General features: G+C 49.3%; 1 protein-coding gene across 2 annotated transcripts in view; it reads left to right on the plus strand.

Annotated features, from left to right (window-relative positions):
- Positions 1 to 16,710, plus strand: part of LOC115335340 (collagen alpha-1(I) chain-like) — a 98,272-nt gene that overhangs the window by 24,476 nt on the left and 57,086 nt on the right. For both annotated transcript variants that reach the window (XM_030000835.2, XM_030000836.2), the window contains exons 2-5: positions 11,864 to 12,011; positions 12,787 to 12,945; positions 13,510 to 13,705; positions 15,377 to 15,520. In XM_030000835.2, the coding sequence (XP_029856695.1) occupies positions 11,864 to 12,011; positions 12,787 to 12,945; positions 13,510 to 13,705; positions 15,377 to 15,520 (647 nt within the window). The remainder of the gene's footprint in view (positions 1 to 11,863; positions 12,012 to 12,786; positions 12,946 to 13,509; positions 13,706 to 15,376; positions 15,521 to 16,710) is intronic.

The following is a 16,710-nucleotide window of genomic DNA, read 5'->3' on the forward strand; positions in this document are numbered from 1 at the left end:
CTGGCAGCCTTGTGTCCGGCCCCATGTCCCCTGCGTGTCCCCTGGCTTTTGCCCTCAAGCTCTCTTCCCTGAGTGCCAACTTCTCTCCAAAGCCAGGCCCGCGGGATGGGCAGCACTGGTGTGCATCCAGTTTTGTGGATGTAGCTGTCATGTTTGTCCTGTGCTTTCGGGACCATTGATTACTCTGGGGTGATGTTTTTAAGGTTTTCTCTGCAGACTGGCATGCTGGAAACAGAGCTTTAAATGTGAAAGCAGATGCCGATGAGCATCCTGGCCCCCCACCCCGAGGGGTTTCTGGCTGGGGCACAATCCACCATCACAAACACTGGAGTCTTGTGCTCACTGCAGAGAAGTTTGTTGCAAAGTCTCTGCGGTTTCCTGCTCCAGCCTCTTGTCACCCCTGAACTTGCGAATTCGTATGAGTCAAAATGGTTCTGAGTGTGAATTTGCCAGCTCCATGCATGTGTATGCATGTGATGGTACATTGAGTGTCATGGGCTGGAGGGCATGAGGCCAAGGGCACGGTAAATTCTGGGTAGGATCTTTGCCCATTCTCCAGCTCGTCTTTACAGGGATGCAATAACAAGGTATTTCCTAGGTGAGCGAAGTGAGAGTGACCTGAGCCAGACCTTTACAGTTGCATTGTATGATTTCTCCCTGAGTGAAGTCATCGACTCTTATCAAGCTTGGAAAATGAAGCTATCTGACTCCCTCATGTTCCCCCAGCCAATTAGTCTTCTGGGCCACTGCAGGGAGGTTGATAAAACACGTTTGTCATGAACACACTGAGACCCAGCAGAGGAAGAGGGTTGCAATTGCCAGAGCTTGATGTTAGGAGCAGAGCAGGCAGCTCTGCAAAGGAGCTCCGAGCACACGAAGGGTGAAAGCTTTGGAAGGATGCTCTCTGGATATCTCTGGCTCATATGGAGGTTGCCCTTTTGCCTGTGCCTCTCTCGCTCTGCCAAAGACTCCTGCCCCTCAGGTCTGCTGGCAGCAGAGTTTGAGAGGTGAAAATCAGCCAAGTTAGGGAAAACACGCTTTGATTTTTTTGGCTGCAGTGAAGAAAATAGCAGTGAGTTTGGTCAATGCAAGGACTGAATGGTGGGGTTGTTGTGGTTAAAAGCTGCAGCATTTATTGCTTTAGCTGGGGTGTAACAGATCACTGCTTGACACATGAGGTCTCGAGGGAGCAGGGAGGATAGACACAGGAGAAGACAGGCAAGAGCTTCCAGGGCAGCTAATTCTCTGATTCCTTTTGGCTAGCATATGCACATGTACATCCTACTTATCTCAACACACATATCCTCACAGTGCCTAAGATTAGCTCTGCTTCATTTCTCCACTTGTACAAAAGAAAAATCGATTTACGCATGATCATGTGGAAATGGAAGTGGAAACTTGGGTAACATGTTGAATCATCAGGGTGAGCCACTACATAGGTAGATCTGCTTGAGCAAAGCAGGTTGTGAAGTAGCATCTGTTTGGACGCTTAAGGAAATACATTGTGTACATTTTCCTGGGGATCTCAGCTGGCAAGGACTCGTGTATATAGCTGGGGACAGCACAAGCCCTGCTCCCGCATGGATGGTGTGCGGATGCTCATCGGTGCAGTCTGCACAGGTTTAAGTTAACCTGAGACTCTTTCTTATGCCAGCTGGGCAGATGTGCTGTTGCTCCCTCCAGCTGTGACCACTACCAGAAATGAAGCTGCACTTGCAGGTGCTGGTGTCTGACCAGACAGGACAGCTCTGGTGTTTGAACATCAGGTCCCCTGGGTCTGAAAGCACAAAGGACCTTTCACTGCTTTACTGCTGCTACTTTCCCGCAGTTTTTTGATAATTTGATTATGACTTGGAAAACAGGAGTCGCGGAGATCCTGAGCCAACGTGTGCTTTTTCGCAGTGTGACAGATGGCTGCTGGCACACGATCAGACTCTTTCTGGTTGCCTTTCACCAGTGACTAACATCTGGGCATCTCGCCTTAGATATGGCTTGCCTTGCACGTCGCCAGTGATATCAGGTTTAAGCTTCAGTTTTTCAGCCTTGGATGACGTTACACGTACAGTTTAAAAACGCTGTTAGACTAAACCAAATGAACCTATTCATCAGTAGTGGAAGGAGCAGGAGCAGGGAGTTTGGAGGAAGGATTTTGTTTTGGGTGCACCAAGCCCTTATTTGCTGAAACAAGAGGAATTCCCAGGACGGGCTCCCTGGACATATTTATTTTTATTTTCTCAGGCTGTAATGTCTCCCAGATGTGTGTGTCTGCAGCAGAAGATAATACTAACCCGACCGTTTCCCTTGTTACTCAAGACACTTTCAACATTGTTGAAATAATAGCTCAGACTGAGCCTCTGCCAGACTTTAAAATAACTACTCTAAGACAATGGGAGGGTAAGCTGGAGAAACATTAGTGAAGATCAACTTGTAATAGAGAAGAAGGGGACCAAGGTATTTCAAAAGTAGACATTTCCCATCAAACTGTTGCTTCATTCCAAAACTCTGAAATTGCATTTCCTTTTGTAAGAAATCTTTCTGCCTTACTCACCTCTACCTCTTCACTTCAGTTTTGTAGCTTCTGGTGTATATTTTGCTGATCCCCCTGCCATTTGGTGAAGAAAGGGGAGTTAGGAGGTAAACCAAACCCTTCCACCTCCTTCCCTTCCTACCCCTGCTTGGAGAGCGTAGCCTGCAAAGGGGCTGCTTGTGCACTGCTGTGCTACAGCTAGCTTTCCTACCCCCACAACACGTTGCTGAGATTTTAAAAATCATCCCATTCTGCCTTAGGAGGAGTTAAAGACTTCACAAAACACCATGAAAGCTCAAAAGGGAGAGAATGAAAGCTCTGTGTGCCCAGGGATCTCTTGGGTAGCACAGCCAGCTGAGCAGAAGTATCCTCCAGTGCTCCCCAGAACAGGAGAGACTTGAGCTCAAGTCCCTGCCAGTGGCTGCTAACACGGACGCTGCCTTTGGCTCAGCATACCCTTACGCTGCAGGGAGGAAACAGCAGGAAAGACTTGCTCTGTTCCTGCCCTTTTCCTCTCCTCCCCTGCAAGCATCTGCTGTTGGAGCCAGGGATGGGGGCCGGAGGGACCTCCCTGTGGTCCTGACCTTGAAGTCTGTCAAATCCAGACAAGCCTCGTCCATGGGAGCTTGGGGTGGGGGATGGGGCTGGGGGTGGGCTGTGTGTGCACACCAACGTGCATGTGGTCTCCATCAGCACGAGAGGATGCTGAAAATCAGGGGTACAAACTCTGGCTGTGCCCTGGGCTGCCCTGCTTGGCGCTGACCATCCCACCCAGAGGAGGTTTTCACGATCATCCCTTCGTTGCTTTTCTCCAGTGGCTTTGTGCGTATTTACGTGTGTGTCTTCCAACCCTATAAAACAAAACAACAGAGAGGGAGGCTCTTGGAAAGCTGATGCTGGAAACAAGCCCCTGGAGTGTGATAGTTTGTAGAATTTGCCATTAATTTACTTTGACAATGGAGCAACAAAGAGAAGCTTATTTACTAACGACAGTGACGGCCGATGTTTTTGGGACTTGTCCCCACTCAGCGTCACACAAGTTTTACCAGTATGTTTTTTAGTTGTTTTTAAATTAATCCCACAGAATCCGCTGTATAGGCATTGTAGACCAATTCAAATCTGGTTTATGCTGATTCACTGTAATTCAGTAATTAAGTTTAATTGCTGTGAGGCAGACTTGAACAGATTGAAGAGTGGCTGTGCAGGGATTTGCACAGGTTTAAATGAAATCCATTTAAAAATACCCCTCTAGCTAAACCTATTAAGCCCCGAATATAGATAAAACATCAGTTCCACAGTGTTTGGCTTGAGTAAAGTGAGGGTTTGAGCTCAACCCAAAAGCATTTGCTGTCAGTGGTCCAGGAGGGGACAGGACATGCATGCACAGAGCAGAGAAAGGAGGAACTGGGGAGGATACGTGGAGAACAAGGGATAGGAGACACACCAGGGTGTGCGTTTGGCCCAGGGGTGAGGGGTGTGCAAGGCTGGGCTGAATTGTAGCACCCTACAGCATTTTCCTAGAGACCGGGAGCTTTGGGTTAAGGTTAACTCTCTTGGTTGCTCAGGGAGGAGATGGTTGAGGAGCTCTGCACGATGTCTCAGTACATGTCTTGGGAATGTTAGAAGTGGCTTCTTTTTTGTTTTCTTCTTATGAAAAACAAAACCAAACCAACACAGCTGAGGCCACCAAATCTGGCAGAGCAGCTAGCCATTGTGCGCTTTCCTTCCAGCCCCTCCCAGCACCTCCTTCAAAAGGGTCTTCGGACTCTCGTTTCTCAGCTGTCAGGATATTGATTTGCTCCATGTTTGCAAAGCCTTTCCCTGTCCGCAGAGGGCAGGAAACATACTCTTTCAGTTAATGGGATGAGATTTTCACACCATCTCATGGCTTGGGCAGTTAGGATTTGCAGAGAGAAGACCCGATGAGGACGATGAAGCTGAAGGCTGAAATGCCGCCAAGCCCACTTCCCCACTCCTGTGGCCGTTCTGGTTTCATCATCCCCGTTGTGGGTTTAGCAACTCGTAAACTCTTTGCTTTCCTGATCCCATTGCTCTTCTCCCGAAAGCTCTTTCTCAGGCTCTCTTCTTTTTCTGTCACTTGGCCTACTTTTTTTTGTAGCCAACGTATCCTTATTCAGGGTCGTCCTTGACTTCCAGCAGCCCTTCCTCCTCCCCAGACTTTGTCCCCAAAAGCCCCATCCCCATCCCGGCAGAGCCCCCCATGCTGGGCCTGTACAAAGGAGCGGCAGCACACCTGCAGATCTGCGTAATGAGCTTGAAAAGAAGCCTGCACTCGCATTTTTCCTGTCTAAACAATGTGTACCGCTAGCTCTTTCTTCTGAAAAGGTTTCGCTTCCCTGAAATTTTCTGTCCTCTCTGTGGGTCGGTGGTTGCATTCAGTCTTCCACTAATAGGTACAACGTTCTCCGTGAAAAATGTGCTTTTTCTTTTTCTTCCTGCTTTGGCTCTGTCCCCATCAACTTGCAGCCACTGGGTCAAAACCAAATTATCTCTGCTCTCCGGAGCAGGGAGGCAAAGGTTGAAATCCTGTTGCATAACCCTCTGAATGCAGGTCCATCACTGCGAGCTGTGTGCGCTTTGGCTTAAACCTCGTCTCGTGTGGCTTGTGGTGTTACTCTTAAAAAGAAATTATTAGGTGACAAGGGAAATGGGAACAGTAGGAAACAAACGTGGCACAGGAGGTGACATGGTTGGCTGCCATGGACATTATTTAAGTTACAGGCAATGCTAGGATAGAAAGAGAAGCAGGAAGAGCTGCTGGAGGGTTGATGTCCTGCAAACACAACACTACCGAGGTGTCTTTGACTTTGTCCACCCAACGTGCAGAGTCATCAGGCAAGTCCAAATAAATATGAAGCTGCCATCTTGGGTCCCCTTGGTTTAGAGAAGGTCAGGCACAACCTCCAAGCCTGAGAATGTCTTTCAAGAGGCAAAGGGTGGAGGAGTGTGAGACGTCAAGAGGGGAGTGAAGGGGCATCAGTGTTTTGGAAGGGCTGTCTTGTTTTGAGTGCTTGGCTACGGACCATGCCTGTGCTAATGTAGTGGTGTGAGGTGCCAGGAAACCCTTTCCCCAGTATAAAGTCCTCTTTTTCCATCACTTAATGCAGACAGCCTATTATTAAATTCTATCTGTGATGCACAAGCCTCTCTAATTCAGAGTTTGAAGTGCATGGCCTGTGATTCTAAGCAGACTTCTGGCAGGACATTTTCATAAGGCACTCAGAAATTAGAGGGAGAAAAGACCCGTTAGGTCATATGTTCTATTCCCCAGCCAGCAAGCACCAGGGCTGTCCTCTGGGGTTGTCCTCAGGGCTTGCCAAGCCCAGTTATTTCAGGTCCCAACCAGTGATGCTGCATCCAGGGGAAGTGACTCAGTCTGACAGATCCTGCTACGAGCTCTCCTAGGGCTCCAATTATGTTTTACGTTGTTGAATATAATTTCCTTTTCCCTCATTTCCCTCCTTTGGGGAGAACGTAAAGCTGAGTATAAGCTTCACATGTGTGTACAAGCCAGAGGAAAGCACACATAGTCACTTTTCTGTATCTGCAACCTGGGGTGCCCTCCTACAGAACACCTTCCTCTGGGATGAAGCCCCAGGGATCAGGTGGGGTGGTGGAGGACCACTACTGAACCCTATCTGGTCCCTGAGAACACTAATGGGCCTTAATGACCTTGACCAGCCTCACCTGGGACCTCAACCCACGCCCTCATCCCAGGAGCCCCATTTAAGTTCAGCCCTGTAGCCTTAGCTCTTCCCTAAGCTGTGGTGTAGGGTGCTTGCTTCTAGTCCTGCCTCTGGCTTTGTCTCCTGGATGGACCGCGGACCTGTGCTGGATGTAGCTTTTCTCCTGGTAGGAGGCCTTGTATGTTTGTCTCTTGGATGGACGTCACACCCGCACCGTAGCCTTGTTTCCAGACCAGCTTCTGCCTGTGTCTCCCTTTGCACTTGACTGTCCTCCATGGAGGACCCTGGACTTGGTTGATGGCTAGCTTTGCCTGGGGCTGCCTGTGGACCCTGTTACCAGTGGCTAGCTCTGCCTGTTGTGTTTGCCACCGCTGGGACTGTGCCTGTAAGCAAGGCACTGCCTGCTGGCCCTTGGTGCTCCCTGCCACCTTCCCTCTCCACTGCCCAAGCCAGGCTGGTGGACGCCTGTACACCAGGCATGTTCCCAGTTGGCCTTGCAGGGTGACCACAATCCCTCTCTGCAAGGTTCCCTATCTGCCTATCCTCCTCCTTGAAGGATGGATTTACCTTTGGGGTTGTCCTCTAGGTCCCCAGTCTGACCAGAGCATTGTCTGTGTTTCCTGTTTCTCCTCTTGTTCCTTGGGAATTTTAACTCTGTGTGGGGCCAAAAGACTGATGAGGGCAGGAAAACCCTGTACTGAAAACATGGAGCTTATGGTCTGATGCAGGTACATTGACAAAGTCCCCAACACCGAACAGTGCAGGGGCACATGCAGACCCCTCTGCCTTCATTTCTCCTTTATCCTAGACATGCTGGTGCTTTTTGTGTGCTTAATATTTGAGCTGGAATCTGTTTATAACTTCTCAGAGTGGTGGGGTAAAGTCTTTAATCCCTCTTTCCGTCTGTTTTTCTAAGTGACTTCATTTTGAAAAAGTGATGCGTAATTTTTTTTTATTTGCTGTTTAGCTTTTCTACAAAAGAAACAAACAAGAACTCATAACCATGTCTTAAAGTGCACTGGTGTGTTCAGACCAAGGCAGTGGAGGCAAATGACGGTCCAGGGCACACTGCTGATAATTGGAGAATGCATCTTCTCTTGCTGAACTTTGCAAGGCTCTGCTGGTTTTCTCCTCTAGCCTGAGCTTAGGATTGCTGGGACACCTGTGCTAAAACACAAGGTCAGTCTAGCTGTTTCTCTTGGTACAGTTTCTGGGCTCTTGGAGGCAGAGAGTTCCTGACATAACACCAAGGACCACAGTGGGTTTGTGGGGTGTGATTCAACAGTTCCATGTTCTATCTCTAGTAGCTTTTTATAGGTGTCCCACTTTGCACTGACTGCTGTGCTTCCCGTCCTTGAAAGCGTTTCTCCCTAAACATGGCTGGCACCTTAAGGACTGCTGGTTAACTTCAGCTTGTGGTTAACTTCAGCTTGGGATGCCGCGTTCTTGGCTCTGGCTCCACTGGCCGGTGCTTGTCCTTGCTGGGGTTGGCCCATGCACAAGTCTCCCTGGCACTGGGCTGCCTGGGAAGATTCCTGTGCTGCTTTAGGAGCCTGGAGGCAAGCTGAATTTGGCAGCAGCTGTTGAACTCCAGGAATCTCCTTTCCAGCATAGAAATAGCCATTCTGCAGGCTTTTGGTTTGAGGTTGAATAACAAAAATGTTAGTTTGGTATGCTGAATATCCTGAATGTGCACTGTGGGCAGTCTTGCCTGGCTTTTCTGCAGATGGGCAAGGAAGAACTTGCGTCTAGAGCCCAATGCGAACACAGCTGGACTGTGAGCACAGCTTGGTGTGAGCCCTGCCTCTGCGGTCCTGGGCAGCATTGCCTCCAGGGTGGAGGTAGGAGCATGCTGGTGGTGAATATTGCTCAGCAGTGGTAGAAAGAGTGTTCGTGAGCAGAGCTGCTCACTGGTGGCCACTGGAAGGAGATGGGGAAGCCTGGCTGTGAAGCAAGGCAGTGGGGTGAATGCCTGTGGGGATTAGGCACCTGAGCCCTAGGAAAGCTGAAAGGTCATGAGGAAACACGATTTTTTGTAAAGGAAACATAGAATTACAGTACCACATGTATGGTCTGTCCCATCCCTGACTCTGGCTGCTGCAGTGACTGCACTCACTGCATCCTTAGCACCCACCTGCCTGGCATTAATCTGCTCCCAGGAAGGCTCTGACCCTGATCTCTGATAGCTGGTGACTCACATCCTGCAGCTGAGATTCACTTCCACAGGTAATCTGTGTCCTTGAGAAGCAGCAAGTCTGCTCCCAGAGGTTAAAGCAAAGAGAGAAAATAAACCTGCTTTGAAATTTAAAGTAAATCCATGATGTTCTTGTAAACAACCAGAAACCCAGCAGTGTCGGGATGGAGAGCTGACCCTTGGTTAATCCTGGGGAGAAGTTGCAAACAAAAGCTTTGGTCTTGAGGCTGGTTGAGCACTAAATCCAGTGTCGTAAACACCCTTGCTGTGCAACAGCTTCTGCCCCAGGATGAGAGTGCAGTGCCATGAGCCCACAGCTACCGCAGCAAGATGCTCTTCAAAGTGTCTGTAGTAGATCAATCCCTTCTGTTGCTTTGCTGGCTCGTGCAGCATGGGTTTCTGCTGCAGGCGTTTCTGAGGCCCCACTGGCTTATCCCAACGGCACAAAAACTAGCCAGATCTGGCTAAAATAAATACATGGAAAGCTGCTTCTGGAGAACAGGGAGTGGGAAGAAAATGCAGTGCAGAGCTGCAGTCTGGAGCTGGTAAAACAGCAGGGCATCTGCTTTCCAGCTTCCCCAGCTCTGAGTGAAAGCTGGTGTTGGAGAGGCACATCATTTATATCAACATTTCTCTTTTGGCTTATAGGGGAAGTCAGAGAGAGGAGACTGGTGTTTGTAGTGGCTGATCAGCCAGGGATATAACTGCGCAGCTGATTGCTGGGGTTTGAGTGCTGACCCTCTCTGGAGATTGAAATGACCTGTTGTTGTTTGGTTGTCCTTGCTTGTCTCCAGTAGAACTTTGGCATCATCCTCTGAACTGCCTGCCTCGTGCGGGGGCCGTGGGGTGGCTGTGCTCAGCTCTCGCTCTGCTGTTCCCAGTGTGCATGCAAACATGTGGAGAGGTGTTCATAGAGATGGGAACACAATTAAATCCTTCCTGTGATGTTCAGGCTCTGATGGCTGCAGTAGTGCATAGCTCCTCTGTCAGAGCTGGGGTTGCTCCGGGCATACAGTGGGATCAGTTTGTCTCTTGCTTGGCTGGTAGGTGCAATGTCTGCTGGTGCTCCATGCTGTGGACACCTGCTCCCTTGGCTTTGACGGGTTGTGCTTCCTACCTGTCCCCTTGCCTGGGCCTTAGGAGATCTCATTAATTTTACTCCTAATTCTGTTTTTCTTTTATGCCAAATTCTTATCTGGGCGTTGGTGAGGGGTCTAGAGGCAAACGCCAACCCTGGCTGTTTAAAACTGCTGGTGTAGCCCTGCCCCTGGGATCGCTTTCCAGCTACCTCCAGTTCTTAGGCCAAGGGGAGAGAGGAGTCTCTGCTACTTTATTTAGGAAAGCACCAAGCACATGCTGAACTTTAACCCTAGATGTACATGTTGTCATGGACCATGGTTTTAACTTTCAGCAAATGCTCAAGTTGTGTGTTCAGGCCATACTCTGCCCAGGAAAACTTCCATGTAGGCATGTTATTTCTAGTACCAAGTGCCCAGCTGCAGGTTGTGTAGGAAGGCCCTTCACCTGATAGAATCCACTGAATTCACACTTGTCTGCCTGTAATGACCAGCAAAGCTGATTGGTGATTAGGGCTGCAGCCCCTGGAGATGGAACGTGCGGGTTTTGGCACATACGTTGGTGTCCACAGCTGGGAAATCACCTTCCAAAACCGCTTGGGAATGAGAAGGGACAAACATTCCTGATACTTTTTCCCCTGTCAGCTGTGTTTGGTCTCAGATTAATTCACCATGTCGTGCATGCACAACACTTGCAAGGCTGATAAACTCTGCTGACTCAATACCATTTCAGGGTTTATGACTGTTCAAGTCTCCGAGGGGCTCAGCCCTGCACCCTATCTGGCTTGGTACCATTTTTGCAATGCTCCTGCTGCTGAAGGCTGTTGCATGTTCATGTTGCTGAGCTGAGAGTAGCCTGGGAACATGTCAATGCTGTGACCGTGTGGGGAGCTGGGGAAATACCAGGTGAAATCCCAAGTGACCACAAATGGCTGCATCTTCTGCAGGACCCCATTCCCTCCCCTCCTTCCCAGCACAGAGCTCTTTCCCTTGCAAAATCTTCTGAGGAGGTGGTGGCAGGACTGCTGTGTTAGCATCTGAACGGGATCAAAGCGGCTTTCTGCTCAATTGATTTGTTATTTTCCAGAGCAGCGGATCTATATGGTGTGTATATCTCCTGTCAGGCTGCAGCATGCCTGAGGCTGTTCATCTGCCCTCAAATAAATCTTGCACCTCATCGACAGTGGGAATTAGGGTGAATGCAGAGGCCAGATGCCTTCCAAGTGATGGCAGCTGCTAGTGCAGATGGCAGGATTCCTGTTGACAAGTCATCAGGTGGGATTGTCCAGGCCCTCCAAGTCAAGGGGGCTGTGGGTCCGGAGTGATCCAGACCCCTCCTGCAAGGCTGGGCCCATGGGGTGCTGCCCTGGATTCTATCCTTTGTCCCTACCCCTTGCAGGTGGCAGGGTTATTGCCACACTGCCCAGCAGCATAAAGGGAGGACAAGAAAGGAGGAACCTGGTTGTAGATGTCTTGGAGGTAGAAACAGTGTGCCTGAGTAGAGCCAGATGTCTGCAATTTTTTTTTGCTAATGGAGGGGAACAAGAAACCTTGTGGTTTTAAACAAATTTTTGTTCAGGTATTTCTGTAGTTGAAGGATTCTTTAGTTAAAGAATGAACTTGGAAAGGGAATGTCTCTGTTCACCAAGGAGGTTAAAATCTCATCAGACTGAAGTGATAGTGCTGCCAAATAGCCCACACCAGGGGCTTTCACCCAATTCAAACCATCTTGCATGTTCACAGCAGAGTTCTGAAAGTGAGCCTTTCACCTGCTAGGAAAGGGTTATTGTGTGAAGCACGGCTCCCGATGGAGCTCCTGACCTTGTCATAGTGATGAACCTTGCTTTGGGCAGAGGGGAGTGTCCCCGTGGTCTGGTCAGGACACCCGCCTCAGTGAAGGACGCCCCTCCTTGGTCCAATTCTTTGGTGACATTGGACAAACATCAACAAGGAAGCTTGGGAAAGGACTGAGCAGGATTTTCTGTATGCTGCTGATTCAGGACTTGTGGTTTAGAACAGTTGTGTCCCATCTTCTGCTTTACAGTCCTGAGCATCCCAACTATATGGTCATAAAGGTACCACCACTGCTGGGGTAGGAATGGCCCTTCATGTCTTTGGGACGCTGGCCTTGAAACATGTATTCTGTTTCAAAAATATCACCTGGCTGCTTCTGAGGTTATCTGAATGTTTGTTTTGGTCTGAGTTTACTGAATTTGTGAATTATTTTCATTTCCCCAAACTGTATGCTCTTCTTCCTGGGGGGTTTTGTCTGTTGTCTAATAGGAAGAACAAAAAGAACAGAGCCCTGTAGTGAAGGTATTTCAGCTTTTGAGCATCTCTTTCTTCTCCTGCAATGCAGATGAAGTGAACTTGCTGGACAAAATTACTTCCCATGCGCAGGACCTCAGCAATATTTCCTTTGGCTATGATGAAGCCAACTGCAGCATCCTGGAGATTGGGCAGTATGCTACGCTCAACATCCCTACAAGGGAGGCGTTTGGGGACAGGTAGGCTGCCTTCGGGGGGGTGGGATTGGGATGGTGGTGCCCAAAATCATCTCATGCATGCTTGTTGGGTTGAGGGGTTACTTTAAGACCCCATTCCATAATGACACAAAGATAGCACATCCACTCTGTAGTCTGAGCTCAGTGCTTCTTCCCTTTCTTCCATCTTTCTTGGTTGTGTGCAGGGAAGACACATTGACACAGTGCTTGACTGACCATTTCCAGGAATGTGTTTTCTTGGTGTTCCCATCAGGAAGACCTCTCTGCTCCAGCACATAACTGGAGAGAGCAAGAGAGAGAAGGCACAGCCATATCCATCAGCATTGCTTGATACTAAAGCACTGGTCTGTGGAGGCATAGACCAAGCTGGGCCTTTGCTGTACTTGATATGGGGCTGTAGCTTGCTGTGGACAAGAACACTGGACATGGTGAGAGAAGGCAGCATTGAAGAGCTGCTTGTGACAAGGTTACTATCCAATCTCAGCAGTGGGTAGCGCAGGAGTCCCATGGAAAATCATGCACAGCCACATAAGCATGTGCTGAGATATGCATCCCTCTCAGGTGCAGAAAGTTATATGGGCATGGCTAATTTTGGCCTGGCTGCTTCTTTTTGAGTACCTGACCTTACAACCTGAATGATTGTTTGCTCTTGGTTTTCTATTTTTTTTGTTCTCACTCAGTTCATTTGTTCTGTGACTTGCTTTTTTTGTCCTAAGAGGGCAGTTCATGGTGATACAGCAGCTGCTGTAGGATGCCATGTGTAGCTTCTTTCTGCTAGGTTTGCAGATGAGCTGAGTGTGCTGATGAAGCTCAGGTACTCGCTGAAGGAGGACACCAGCCTAGTGACCATCCTGAGCCATCGGAGCCACGTGCTCTTCCAGATCAGGATTAACCCATACGCCTTGGTCTTTGTCACCGCAAGGAGGAGACACTATGAGTAAGTTCCAGCTCAGGTGCTTTTTTTATGCCTTTTCATGCTTCCTTTTCTGCTCCCAAGGCCAGAGTTAGGGTTTCCTGCTATGGGTTTTGAGCAGTGCTGCTCTGACCCCACCTCAGCTGAATCAAGGTTGTGTCCCCCCACCTGGGTGATGGTCCCTCAGACCTGGTAGCATGACTGCACAGGTAGTCACTGTCTAACTCCTCTTTCAAAATGATGCAGATCTGGAAAACAAAGCAAAGAACAAAAAGGTTCAAATACCTGGGGATAAATCAAGTGGGGAGACACACAAATACCAATAATTTCCCAAACACCTCAACTGGTTGTAGATGTGCCCAAATCCATTGGATAGAAATAGCATTCCCATGCTGGAAGAGAAGTGATGGTGCTTACTTGTGACAATAAGGTAGACTTAATTTCTCTAGTACTGTCCTTTGCATCTGCACTAAGGGTGGATATATGAGGGATCCTGGGAGCTGGTAAGGGTGAAGCCTGGTCCTGCATAAGGTGTGGGACCTAAGTTTCATGTTGTGCCTCTTCCCTTTCCCCCTCTGGGGCATGCAGGTTTCCAGTTTCCTTTCTCGGCGATGGGCACTGGCACCAAGTTGCTCTCGGCATCTCCTTGGAGAGGCTGGAGTTGCATGTGGACTGCCGGCTGGTGGACAGAGTGAGCTGGTCCAATTATTTTGGGATGGGAGTGAACACTGAGGGGCTGATCATCGTCGGAGGCCTGATCGAGTCCTTTGAGATCCCCTTTAAGGTGAGAGCTGGGCAGACCTGGCAGGGCTGTATTTGAGGACATGATCCGCTCTGGTTGCATGAAGTGAGGTTGCAACTCCCTCTGAAGGAGTCCGTTGCCTTCTCTTCCTAAAACACACCATGTATTTTTACAGTTGGGGAGGGTGAGCTTTGCAAAGGCTTTGAATTGTGCAAAGTGCTTGCTGTTGGGTCAGGACAACACAAGTGCCAGCAGTCAGGTCAGCAGTAGACCTCTAGGTTACAGATGTACACTCATCCTCTCTTGTTGACCATGACTTGTACTGTGTACAGAAGTCATCTGTGCAGTCAGCATGCAAAGCATTTGGCCAGGGAGCTTGTCCCATGCATGTGTTGAAGATAAAGTCCCTGCTCTGAGGACTATACCAGCAAAGGATTCCCAGCGGGTCAAAGTAGATTCCTTATTAAAATGCCTGATAAATTCAAAGGCTGTCAGGCTTTGTGTTGAAACATATCTGATGGTTAAACTCATACACAGAAACTGAGGGCATCAAACAGATCTAGCTCTTACAGAAAAAGCCCAAGTGACATTTCTGAGAGCAGCCCCTGGTTTGTGTCATCAACCTGAAGCTCTTCTCCATTTCTGTGGTGTAGCTCTCTCCTTGTCCCTGGTTTATAGTGGGCTGCCCAGCTGCACCTCCAGCCTAGGGAGGAAGATTTCAGCTCATTTAGTGAAGAGATCAGCTGGCAGGTCAGACATGCTCCTCTCTGCATTTGCTGCTGCTGGGAGGTAGCAGAGGACCACTGGGTGGACAGAGCTGGCTCAGATGTTCCCTCTGGATAGTTGGGTCATGCAGAAAAGCTGCCCAAGCATCAGTGGTACTGTGTTGCTAACTAATTATTTCAGTCACCCTGAGCTTAATGGAGGAAGTGTGAAGGCAGCCTAGTAAGGCAGGGAAGCCCTTTTTGAATCAGTTTTGATTTTTGCCAACTGCAGAACCTTGGAGGTTGACATTTTGCATTATGGAGACAAACAGGCATCTCTGTATATCTACCTCCCTCCCTCCTCTGTCTGGTGGTCTATGCTGGGAGTCCAATATCATGCTTTATTCTCTTCTTCTAAGTCCTCTCCCATACACAGTATTTTCCCTTTGGTCTCTCTCCTCATGCACCCTTGTTTTCAGCAGGGTCTTTGCAGTACAAGAGCAGCTCCCTGCTGCCATGCGGCACCCAGCCAAGCAGTCCTTGCTGCCTTGCTGAGACCTGGAGGGCCTAGGTATGCAGGGAGGTGATGTGGAGTTGCAAGCCTTTGCTGCCTGCAGGCACACAGTTGTCAGCCCTTTGAGGGTTCCCTTTTGGTACTGCCCTTGCGCTGGGGTACTGCTCAGGCTGGGCTGGGGAGGATGGTCTTTTGGAGGTGAATAGTAAGGGTCTGATCCTGCAGCATGCTTATCACCTCTGGAATCCACACTGTTATTTAACTCAAGAATAGCTTGCACCTTGCTGGCCCTTAGTCTTTGTTCCGAGGATCTTTGTATCCAGCTCTTGAAGATGTGGAGTGAATGTTGATTGCCTAAACCGTTCTGTAAAGAAGTCCCTGCATATTGAGAGGCTAGAGACACCCCCCACCCTGTTCCCTGCCTCCCAGACCTTTTCCTCTCCTCTGGAGGAATCATGTGGGTAAACTACGGTTTCTGTGTCTCTTCCTCCCCAGGGTGCTCTACAGCAACTGACCTTCATGATGGGAGACCCAGCAGCCGCCAGCGAGCACTGCCACAGCTACAACTCAACGTGCATGCACTCCTTCAACCTCAACCGCTTCAGTTCCCCACGGGAGCTTTCACCAGCCTGGCCAGAGGTGTGGCTGAGGGCAGCTGACAAATTTGGGCATTGCTGGCCCATGCTTTGCTTTGGTGTAACACGATTCAAATGAAAGGACCACCCCAGGGCATTAATGCAGCCTGGAAGTACTTGGGTCTCCAGTTTGAGTTGAGATGCAAGGAGGCGATGGTGGTCAGCCCACGGGGTGGTGGTTCTTTCACCATCCAAACCCTCCCTTCAAATCATAGATGGGTTTGGTGCAAAGGGAGAATGAGTTAAAGGGAGAGTTTCTGAGCCAAAGAAAGCCTGGGTGTGTGTATGACTCTATGTGCTCATATGTTTAAGACAGGAAAGTTTTGAGTAGCTTTTGAGTAATGCTGCAGCTGGAGCTTTGCTTTTGGGAGGGGGTGAAAGCTGTGCTTGGGAATTGTACATCACTTTGAAACCCTTGCTCGCTCCCAGCAAGATTGCCGCATTGCACCCTTTGGTGCATTGTCCTTTCAAAGGTTGTCTCCTCTGTTTTGTCAGCATTGCTGGAAAATGGAAGTTTTGTGGATTTCACCCTTATTACAGTGTTCAGCAATATTTCATCTGCACCAAAAGGCCCAGATCACATAGTAAATCCCCAAAGCCGTGAAGCACCCAGGCTTTCCTCAGGAGCTGGAGTTGGCCCAGGGAGACACCTCATCTCTCTAGGCCGGGTATCTAGAAGGGCTTTGTAGCTGCCTGGAAAAGGCTTGCTGAAGAGGCAAGTGCCTAATGTCAGCATTTGGCACGAACGTCCCATGTGTAATACCCTTTTCTGATGGTTTAGTGAGGAGCTGGGAGAGCTTTTGGGAAAGGGTAGTGTCAGGGGAGGGAACTGGGTGTGGGATGGGGCATCTGCCCTGTCTGGGTCCTGCCCAATGTTTCCTTCCTCCGGCACCCTGGTGCTGGCGTGCCCAGGCAGCAAAGAGGGAGTGGTGACACCCAGCTGGTGCTGCTGCCCCTGCCTCTCCCTGCTCCTGGAGCAGCCCGGCAGTAATTTCTCCACTCCCCAGGATGGGCTGCATCAATTTCTGTATTATTTTAAGAGGAGGATTTTAGGAAAAGCCCTCATGATGAGGAATTAACTAGGAGCTGGCTTTGCCAGGGAGTAAATGCAGAGAAGGCAGAGTATGTAATGCAAAGCGGGTCACGCTGGCTGTCTGCCTGCTCTAAGGGAGATTGGTGTGTCTGAGTTCCTAG

The sequence above is a fragment of the Aquila chrysaetos genome, chromosome 24, assembly GCF_900496995.4.
Source record: "Aquila chrysaetos chrysaetos chromosome 24, bAquChr1.4, whole genome shotgun sequence".
Classification (NCBI taxonomy): Eukaryota; Metazoa; Chordata; class Aves; order Accipitriformes; family Accipitridae; genus Aquila; species Aquila chrysaetos.